Source organism: Gossypium arboreum, chromosome 10 (genome assembly GCF_025698485.1).
Source record: "Gossypium arboreum isolate Shixiya-1 chromosome 10, ASM2569848v2, whole genome shotgun sequence".
Taxonomy (NCBI): domain Eukaryota; kingdom Viridiplantae; phylum Streptophyta; class Magnoliopsida; order Malvales; family Malvaceae; genus Gossypium; species Gossypium arboreum.
In genome coordinates this window covers 5,815,158-5,826,436 of record NC_069079.1, presented here as the reverse complement: position 1 = coordinate 5,826,436, position 11,279 = coordinate 5,815,158, and the positions used below count along the sequence as shown (strand labels likewise).

General features: G+C 32.3%; 1 protein-coding gene across 1 annotated transcript; it reads left to right on the top strand.

Moving 5' to 3' along the window:
* Positions 1 to 1,556: 1,556 nt before the first annotated feature.
* Positions 1,557 to 5,977, top strand: LOC108486930 (linoleate 13S-lipoxygenase 3-1, chloroplastic). The gene is made up of 8 exons (XM_017791099.2): positions 1,557 to 2,248; positions 2,347 to 2,627; positions 3,037 to 3,274; positions 3,366 to 3,689; positions 3,783 to 3,976; positions 4,066 to 4,367; positions 4,470 to 4,736; positions 4,961 to 5,977. Exons 1-8 carry the CDS (start codon positions 1,852 to 1,854, stop codon positions 5,715 to 5,717), a joined length of 2,760 nt encoding a protein of 919 aa, XP_017646588.1. The 5' UTR covers positions 1,557 to 1,851; the 3' UTR covers positions 5,718 to 5,977.
* The last annotated feature ends 5,302 nt before the right edge of the window (positions 5,978 to 11,279 follow it).

Here is an 11,279-nt window from a genome sequence, read left to right as displayed (position 1 = left end):
AGATAATTTTGATAAGATCGGGTTTTTTACTGAAATAGGACAAAAAAAATAAAAAAATACCAAAATAATACAAAGAAAAAACTATGTACCAAAATGGTACATTTGGGGTGGTGCCGCCTATGGCAGAGGCATGACCACCCCATGTCAGATCAGAAATTACTGTAGCTGCCGGTCAAATTGCGGCGCAGGACTAAAATGTAATAATATAAAATATTTAGGGACCTGTTATGGAATTATACCATTTAGAATGGCTGCTGGGAAAAAAGTGAAAGGGTGCCGCCTGACAGAGTGGCGGCACCAAACTAAAATAGGGCTAATTTCCTTGTAAGCCCTCCTTTTTTGTTATTTTCTTTTTATTCCCCCTTCAACTCACTATATTATTTTTAAACAAGCCCTTAACCTATTTTTTAGTAAAATAAGCCCTTAACTTATAGTTTTTACTCAAAAAAGCCCTTTATTTTAATATTAAAGTAAATATATTTTACCCAAAATAAAGCTATTTAAAAAAAATATAAACTAATTCACATTTTAGGTTGATGTGAATAGTTTATTAAATAAAAATTAAAATTTTAAAATTTTTGAGAGTGCTTATGAGTAAAAACTATAAATTAAGGGCTTATTTAACTAAAAAATAGGTTAAGGGCTTGTTTAAAAATAATATAGTGAGTTGAAGGAGGAATAAAAGAAAATAACAAAAAGGAGGGCTTACAAGGAAATTAACCTATATTTAGTTTGGTGCCGCCACTGTCAAAGCACCTTTCACTTTTTTTCCAGCAGCCATTCTAAATGCTATAATTCCATAACAGTCCCTAAATATTTTATATTATTACATTTTAATCTCGCACTGCAATTTGACCGACACCACAAAGAATTTTCGATTCGACATGGGTGGTCATGCCTCGCTTATAGGCGGCACCACCCCAAATGTACCATTTTGTATATAGTTTTTCTTTGTATTATTTTAGTATTTTTTATCCTATTTCAAAAAAACCCGATAAGATCGTAAGAAAAAAAACACTAAATTATAGATTTGGACAATATATATTTTTCAAAGTAGATTCGGACAATATTGGTATTTTGGTCAAAATATGGTATAAGTATATATTTTTATAAATTTTGAATTTAGTTTTATACTTTTATTTTTAAGAATTTAGTCTTTTTATTTTTAGATTTTAAATTTCAAATTATTTTGTTAAAATTAAGTTTATTATAATGATATTCTTTTAGTTAAACTACTATTAAGTGAGTTTTTTTTAATTTTAAAATATTACACTAAAAATTTAACAATATCAACAATTAAACTTGAAATTTAAAATCTAAAAGTATAATGATTAAATTTAAAGTTTTGTGAAGAGTATAAGCACTTATGACATATTTTAAGCTAGTAGTATTTTGAAAGAAGAGAAGGAGATAAATGTCATTTCCAGCAAACTAACCCCCATCTGCCCCCCTTTCTAGTTGCTTTCCCCCAACCGCGTTGCATACTCGGAAAGCTGGAACTCGTTTTGACTCAGCAGCCTAATTTATTTGATTTTTAAAAAAATCAGTAGCAAAGAATACTGTAAAACCCAAAAAAAAAAGTCAGTTACTGTTAAATTCACGAAAAGAATTTGAAAAACGTGTGGACGGTGAAAAATTTACAATTCTAACCTCTTCAAACTTCCAAACATTTCATCAGTTTCTGTATATATATATATATATAAGAGATCTCCCATTACTGGATTCTCAAATAAAGGGGAAAAGGGAAAAAAAGAAAAAAAAAAAAGAAAGCCCATCATCTCCATTTCACAAGAACTCTTAACAAAATAAAGAAAGAGAGGCAAAGAGAGGAATTTGAGTTAGCAGAAAACAATGGCAGTGGCTAAAGAAATGATGGGTTGTTCTTCATTTGTGTCTTCATCGAAAGTGTTTCTAAATTCAACTTATGGTTTCCAACAGAAACAGAACCGGTTCCTCTTTGTTAAACCTGTCTGGGTTCCAATGGAACAAAAGAGAAGGGTGCATTTGAGGAAAGCTGCTAAGGTCCCTGTGGTGGCTGCTATTAGTGAAGATTTGATAAAAGCCAAGGCCAAAGCCGTGCCTGCTCAAAAGGAAAAAGCTGTTGAGTTTAAGGTGACTGCTACTATAACTATCAGGAACAAGAACAAGGAAGATTTTAAAGAGACTTTAGTTAAGCATTTCGATGCTTTTACCGACATGATCGGAAGGAATGTCGTTTTGGAACTCATTAGTACTGAAGAAGATCCTAGTAAGAAGATCCTGCTACAATTCTGTTTTTTTCTTTTCTTTTAATTTATAAATTCTGGGTTTCATTATCTAATTCTGGGTTTTTTTGGTTTATTGAAGAAACCATGGCTCCAAAGAGAAGCAAAGAAGCAGTGTTGAAGGATTGGTCCAAGAAAGCAAACGTTAAAGCCGAGAAAGTTTATTACACGGCGGAATTCACGGTGGACTCGAATTTCGGAGTACCGGGTGCTATCACGGTGATCAACAAGCACCAAAAGGAATTTTTCCTGGAAAGCATCACCATTGAAGATTTTGCTTATGGTCCTCTGCATTTTCCCTGCAATTCTTGGGTACAATCCAACAAACACCATCCTGGGAAACGGATTTTCTTCACCAATCAGGTTCATCATATAACGCCTCTCTTTATTTTTGTTTATTCATCCAATGTTTAATTTTCCGTGATTCATGACAGTTTTCAAGTCTTTGGTCCTTTTTTTTGGGTGTCTTTGACAACCTGTTCAACTGACAAAAAAGTATGGTCAAAACTTTGTATCTAAAGCTTTTTGAATTTTCATCGAAGGAAGAAAAGTTGAACCAGTCAGAGCTTAGCTAGCTGACTCTCAAATTTCATTTCTTGGAATTTTCAATTATCTTTTACAATTCAAAACAGTTTACTTTTTCTATTAGTACAAGTTAATCTGACCAAGTAGATTAAATTATGTTTGAATATGTATCGGATTGGCTTGTCTAATTAGTTTATGTTGTTTTGATATGAGTTCTGATATTCAATTGCCCTTTTTGTTTGAGCAGCCTTATTTACCCGACCAGACACCGAAAGGTCTAAGAGCATTAAGAGAGAAAGAGCTAGACGATCTGAGGGGCAATGGCAAAGGTGTGAGGAAACTCTCTGACAGGGTTTACGACTTCGATGTATACAATGACTTGGGAAATCCAGACAAGGGCATTGATTATGCCAGGCCGATGCTCGGTGGTGAAAAAGTGCCTTACCCGAGACGGTGTCGCACTGGCCGTGGTCCTAGTGAAACAGGTAAATACATGGATTTTCCATGTTGTAATGGTAACTCATTATCTTAGTTTCTATGCTTTTGTGAACTCTAATTCTCGTTTGTTAATGGCAGACATGGAAGCAGAGAGCAGAGTTGAGAAGCCATTGCCAATTTACGTGCCTAGAGATGAACAATTTGAGGAGTCGAAGCAGAACGCTTTCTCTGCAGGGAGGCTTAGAGCAGTGCTACACAACTTGTTGCCGCAGTTGAAAGCCAGCATTTCCGCCCATAACCGCGACCTTAACTCCTTTTCCGATATTGATGGTCTTTACAAAGAAGGGCTCCTCCTCAAATTAGGCTTTCACGAAACAGTGAAGAAGTTGCCGAAAATGGTCAGCAAATTACAAGAATCTAGTGAAGGACTCCTCAAATATGAAACCCCTAAAGTTGTTTCCAGTAAGTACAATTCACTTTTTTTTGCCAGTTTCCATATCAAATAACCTTAAAGATTACTTTTCTAAAGGCAAAACATGTGATCTACATATGCAGAGGACAAGTTTGCCTGGTTGCGCGATGACGAATTTGGCCGCCAAGCATTGGCTGGTGTCAACCCTGTCAACATCGAGAGACTTGCCTCTTTTCCACCAGTGAGCAAGCTCGACCCCGAGATCTATGGTCCCCAGGAATCTGCACTCAAAGAAGAGCACATTGCGGGCCAGCTTAATGGCATGACTATTCAACAGGTAAAATCTTATACTAAATTTATCAGAGTTCTGTTTTCTTATTTACCATACAAAGATATTAATTTTTTTGTGTTTATATTTGAATTTAGGCTTTGGATGAAAACAAGTTGTTTATGGTGGATTATCATGACATTTACCTACCGTTTCTTGATCGGATTAATGCTCTTGATGGCCGAAAATCATATGCTACTCGTACCATATTTTTCTTGACTCCGAGCGGGACTCTCAAGCCAGTCGCCATTGAGCTAAGCCTCCCTCACACCTCACCAAATTCCCGATCCAAACGTGTCGTCACACCTCCTGTTGATGCAACCACAAATTGGATTTGGCAGCTTGCTAAGGCTCACGTTTGCTCCAATGATGCTGGTGTTCACCAATTGGTTAACCACTGGTAAGAGCTTAAGTTTCAACATCAAACCGTATTCATTGGATTTTGTTTCTATAAACTGAAATACCTGATTTTTTATTTTATTTTTATTTTATGATAAAACAGGTTACGAACACATGCATGCATGGAACCTTTTATATTGGCTGCACATAGGCAATTGAGCGCAATGCACCCGATCTTTAAGCTTTTGGATCCACACATGAGATATACACTAGAGATCAATGCCCTAGCTCGCCAAAGCTTGATCAGCGCTGATGGTGTTATCGAGAACTGCTTCACTCCCGGTCGCTACTGCATGGAGATGAGTGCTGCTGCTTATCGGAGCCATTGGCGCTTTGACAAGGAAGGCCTGCCTGCGGATCTAATCCGAAGGTAAATTACTGAGTAATCTTTTGTTTTTTGTTTTTTGTTTTTTGTTTTTTTTTTTATCAATATTGAGACGAAAACAAAACAAATAATTCAACTTCAACAGGATATCTATTGAAGCATATGGACAATTTTTGCTTTCTTCACATGGAAGTTATGTTTTGTTACAATTGACAAACGAAAACCTTTGAAGTGAACCGAACATAAAGAATTGTCCTTTCATTATGCAGGGGAATTGCGGTTCCTGACCCAACACAGCCACATGGTCTAAAGCTCCTGATTGAAGACTACCCATATGCCTCGGACGGGCTACTGATATGGAATGCTCTCGAGAATTGGGTTCGAACCTATGTGAACCGTTACTACCCGAATTCAAGCCTGGTGTGCAATGACAGAGAGCTACAGCAATGGTACCATGAGTCTGTCCATGTAGGCCATGCTGATCTCAGCAAAGAGTCGTGGTGGCCCTCATTGAAGACAACGGATGATCTAGTTTCCATCCTAACCACCCTCATTTGGCTCGCTTCGGCCCAACACGCTGCACTTAATTTCGGACAGTACCCTTATGGTGGCTATGTCCCCAACCGTCCTCCTCTAATGAGGAGATTAATACCCGATGAAAACGACCTCGAGTATGCTAATTTCCTTGCTGATCCACAAAAATATTTCCTATCAGCGTTGCCAAGTTTATTACAAGCAACTAAGTTCATGGCTGTGGTCGACACCTTATCGACACACTCACCCGATGAGGAGTACTTAGGAGAACGACAGCATCCGTCGATTTGGTCCGGTGACGCCGAGATAGTCGAAGCCTTTTTTGGGTTCTCAGCGGAGATCAGACGGATAGAAAAAGAGATCGAGAAAAGGAATGCCGATCCTAACCTAAAGAACCGGTGCGGAGCCGGGGTGTTACCATATGAGTTGCTTGCACCTAGCTCAGGTCCTGGGGTAACATGTAGGGGCGTCCCTAACAGTGTTTCAATATGATCTAAAATTGGAAATCATAGTGCTCATATTTATTCATTCTTAATCAAAACTTAGGTATATAAATTCATTACGTCTTTGTTCGAGCTGACTACTAAATAGTGGTCAGTAATGGGTTATATATAACTCTTTTTAAGCTAGAGAATATACATAGAATAGAGCTTGTAAGCATACTTGGTGTATCATATAACCTTGTTATTATGCAATTAAAATAATGTTCAAATTATGAATCCAAACCCAAAATCAAATCAAGTTGGATCAAATGCTACCATTTTCATATCATTTCAGATATCCCCTACCAAATTTTAATCACATTCTGTTGTCCAAAAATCCATATTATTTCGTCACCTTGGAGTTCAATATTAGCACCAATATTTTATTCGCAAAGCCAGCCCTCCGAACTTCACAACCGCCGGTAGGACCCACATCCACTGCAATCGCAGCCTCCACCAGGGACGCTATTCTTCCATCAACTTGAATTTATTTTTTGAAAATAAAGGAAAAATGACAAGACACAATAAAGAAAATAAGTGAGAGAAGAGCTATAAAAGGGCAAGCGAGGAATTGCTTAAGAGAGAGAGAGGGTTTAGGGAGCTTAGTAGAGAGGAGGAAAAATATATTAAGTGAGAAGGGGTTGACTTTTAGTTACTAAAAAGGGGTAAATATTAAAATAATATATGAATTTTAGTTTAATATGTAATTTTATATATAAAATTTTTATTTAGTTAAGTTATTATAAATTATTATCATAATATTTGATATAACATCATTTTATGTTGGTATATTTATATTATCTAATATAAAAATAAATTGATGCCTTTATTTCTTTAAATGTGTATGATTGGATCATAATTAAAACTTTATGTATACATTTGAACAACAATAAAAATTTTATACGTGTAATTGCACCAAATCAAAGTTCATGTATCAAATTGCATATTAAAAATTCATATATAATTTTGAGATTTTTCCTTTAACAAATTTTGTATTGAATTTAATAAGTTTATAATCTTTATTTTTAGTTATTCATGTTCCATTAGAAAAATTACTATTTTATATATTTAGAAATGACATTTAAATCAATATTTTTAGAATAAATAACATTAATATTGTGTTAATTACTCAATATCATATAATAAGCCAAACAGGAAATCAATAAAATTTGCATTATCGAAAAATTTCGTTGAATTAATTTATAAAAATAAGTTGAAATAATCAATTTTATAAAAAATTTATTTTATTCGTCCATTTAATTTTTCGCCTTTTTAACCTTTAAATTATATTATTTGTCAAATCATTTCAAAATGAATGAAAAATTTAACCTTTTGTTAACTTGACTGACATTGCATACACGTGGATGCCACATCAATAATTAATTAATTTTTAAAATTCAAAATATTTTGAATTTTAAAAATAGTATTTTAGAAGATTATAAATTATTTAAAAGTTATAAAAATTGTAAATATATATTTTTTAAATTAAAAAAAATAATTGCTAACATGATCTAAAAGTGGCAATCCACGATTAACAAACATTAACTTTTCCATTCATTTTGGGATATTATGACAAATAATGCAAGTTCAAAAGCTAAAAGAAGTGAAAAATTAAATAAAGGGCCAAAATGATTTTTATATAAAGTTGGAGAGATAAATAAGTAATTATACCAAACAAATTTTCACGCGAATACTGTAGGGCCCAATTTTAGCCCGGGGCCCAATAAACAACAATCCAAGATACAAAGCCCATTTACCCCCACTAAACCGACCACTAACTCATCACCCTACTTGCCACTAACTCCATCACCCCACTAACCCCATTACCCCATTTGCCACCATGGAAGGAGGCAATTAGTTGTAAAATTTGGCTATAAAAGTTATTCAAAACTATTGTAAAAGAGGGGGGTTCTTCTTTGGAGATTATTTGTCTATTCTCGTTTTAAGTTCTTTGTTTGTATATTGTTTTCCTTTCAATTTTATTTTGTTTTTTTATACGAAAGTAAAAATAAAGGGAAGAAGCTTACCCATTTTAGAATTACCGAAAAAGAGTTTTTTTTTAGATCCGGCTGCTGTGTACGGTGGCGCCGACAGCGGCTCGTGGGGGTCCGGTGACCGGAGTAAGGCCAGACCGATGGCCGAATTTAGAAGGGAGGGGGAGAGTGTTATTTTTAAATATTGTTATTATTATTATATTTATTATATTATATTTATTTTATTACTGTTACTATTATTTTATATATTTATTATCATTATTTATTTATTATTATTATTGGTAACATATTGCTATTTTTATTATTTTATTATTATTGTTATTATTATCATGGTACTATATTAAATAGTTTTGTACTATTATTACTACTATTATTATATTTTCATTCTATTTATTTATTTACCTAAAACCTTATATACCTTTATTTTATTTTATCATTTATTTATATCTTCTTATATAATATTTTTCCCTATATTGTTATTATTTTTATTAATATATTATTATAATTGTCTTCTATTTTGTTGTTCTTATTATTATTTTAATCATTATTACTATGTTTATGGTTCTTGTTAGAGTGATCATGGTCATGGCTGCCCTACTGGAAGGCCCCTTAAAAATGGGAGGGTTTGGGTAAAATATAGGCCGAAAAATGGGTTTGGGCAAAAAACGAGGCCTGTTTAAAAAGCGGGCAGCCTTGGTAAGAGTTTTTTTTTGCCTGGCCTACTTTACCAATTATATATTAATATATATTTTTTATTTTATTTTTAATTATTTTAAATTTTAATATAACTATTTTTTATTATATTGTTAATTTGTGTATTGTTTTAAGAATTGTTTTAGTATTATTTTTATTTGTTTTAATATTTATTTTATGTTTTTAAATATATTTGATTTATTATATTTTAAAATTTTTTATTTAATGAAATAAGAAAAAAATTAATATGGGCCGGCCAGTGGGCTTAGTAATTTTATTTCGGGCGGGCTTGGATAAAATTTTAGGCCCATATTTCGGGCGGGCGGGCCGGGCCTAGTAGACGGGCCTAAAATTTTATTTGGGCCCGCCCATGATCACCTCTAGTTACTGTTAACATTATTCTATTATTACTATTATTATCGTTAATTAATTTTATATTTTCATTACCTTATATATTTTCTTTTTATATTTGTTATGATTATTATTACTATTATTGTTTTATTATTATTACTTACATACTTTCATCATCCTCATATATATATATATATATATATTATTTTCTATTTTACCATTAATATTATTATTAACGTATTGTTTTTTATTAATGTATTATTATTTGCGTTATTAACTATGTTATTTTATTATCATTTCTCTTGATTGTCTATGTTAGTTTTAAAATTGGTCTATCTTGTGGTTTTCGTGAATTATTTTTTAGTATTTGTGTTTTGTAATTTATTAGCGTGACATTTTATTCACAAATTATTGTTTAAAATAAAAATACTTTTCGTTTAATTGTTTCTTTTTTTTCGAAAGTTTTTTCATAATAAAGTAATCCTCCTATTTGGGAGCTTCGAGAAAATTGTGCTCTAACTTACTGGGTTCTGATTTTACTCGTCGAATCTAAGTAATCGAGTACCCTTCCTTAAATCAAAATGTATAAGTTTCAAATAAAAGCTTATTATCAGGAATTCAAGGTGTTGTGTCCTAACTCACTGGATATGACATTTTGTATCCCGAGATAAGGATTTCTAAAAAATAAGGAAATATTTCGTGTTTGGAAATTCGAGAAATCGTGCCCTACTGTGCTGGGTTTCGATTTTTTGTTCAACTGAATAACTGAATATCCTTTTGAAATTTCGTCCATGTTTTCTTAAATTAAAATGAGGCAATATTTTGTGTTTGGAATTTCGAGAAATCGTGCCCAATCGTGCTGGGTTTCGACTTACCGTTTAACCAGATAGCCAAATATTCCTTTGAAATTTCAAATGCATGAGTTTTGGAAATTATAAGATGATCTTGTATCGAGGGTTTGAAATGTTGTGTCCTATCGTGCTGGATATGATATTTTATTCCTTCTAAGCGAGAGAATCTCAATATCCAATTCAAGTTATCCAAACGTTTTAAAGGAATTGTATTTTAAAATCTTTTTCAAATTTTCAACATTAGGACGTTAATTGATCAATATGGTACCAATTTTGGGCGTTGCGAGGGTGCTAATCCTTCCTCGCGCATAACTGACTCCCGAATCTGTTTTCTAGTTTTTCGTAGACCAAAAATGTTATTTTAATAAACCGAAATACTTTATTAAAATGATCGATCATAAGGTGACCCGATCACACCTAAACAAAAAGGATTAGTGGCGACTCCATTTTCATTTTAAAGTCGACCTCCGTTTTTCAAAATAAAAATGATTTCGACAAATACAAATAATAATTGCACACTTTGACTTGCTTTATACATTATTGTGAATTTTGTTAGATTAATGTATAAAAGTAAGATTTCATATTTTCACGTGAATACTGATTCATATTATTATTTGTATTCATGTGAATATTGTTTCGAATAAAACTAATTATAAAATTTGAATTTGTTAGATTAATGTATACATTAGGTTAAAGATATGTGAGCCAAATTCTTGTGGAAATAAAATACAAATGGTAAGATAAGGAGATCTACGATCCGTATAGACGTATACTACCTCTATTTTATGTTCATTAGAATAATGTGTTTTAACCTTATTATATTACTTTTATTTGAATTTGATTAGAATATGGTTTTACAAACCTATAAATAGATATAGTTGTCCCTTCTTTTAATCATTCGAATTCGATATAGTAAAATTTTTTCTTTTCGGCCTGTGACTTTTTTCTGAAAGAATTTTCATGTGTATTTTTTTTATTTTCTTTGCCATACATTACCATTATCGATAATATATTTTTTCACGCGTTATGTATTTATTCAAATAAATACATAAATTTCCATTACGTAAATTAGAAGCATTTTAGAAATGTTAAAACTATAATTAATATTTTATAAATCAAGATGTTTAGTTAGTATCTTTGGCGAAGAAGAAGATGACTATTAGATAAGAGAATATATATATATATATATATATGTGTGTGTGTGTTTGTTTTGACTTTTTAAATGTGTGATAGACATAGGTGGCCTCATTAATGGGTTGGTGGGAGACATATGTAAACCTATTAAATCAATGAAAGGAGGAGGATAATTGTGAAATTTAAAAAAGTTTAGGGAAAGTTGTGGGAAATAAAGTAGGTGTTCAAATTGTAAAAATACAAAATATTATAAAAATTTCATATCCACTCTAATTTTGAAAACTGCTAAGGAGAATATAGGAATGGAGTGGAAAAGAAAAAAGCGGCCGGAAGTTGTTAAGCGTTTTACTTATTCAACCTACCATTCTTTTTTATGGTTGTTAAAAGTTTTTGTTCATATTTAAATGAGATGCTTACCTTTTAGATTAAATAAATGGGTAAATTATGTCTAAGGTCATTAAATTATTAGTAAGTTTATGTTTAGGTGATTCACTTTTAAGAAAGTTACAAAATGATCATGAATTATTTGAATGTGTTCATTTGAGTCGT

Coding starts and splice junctions, on each gene's coding strand:
- LOC108486930 (XM_017791099.2), top strand. CDS start 1,852: ATGGCAGTGGCTAAAGAAATGATGGGTTGTTCTTCATTTGTGTCTTCA. Junction 2,628..3,036: donor GGATTTTCTTCACCAATCAG/GTTCATCATATA, acceptor TTGTTTGAGCAG/CCTTATTTACCCGACCAGAC. Junction 3,275..3,365: donor CCGTGGTCCTAGTGAAACAG/GTAAATACATGG, acceptor TGTTAATGGCAG/ACATGGAAGCAGAGAGCAGA.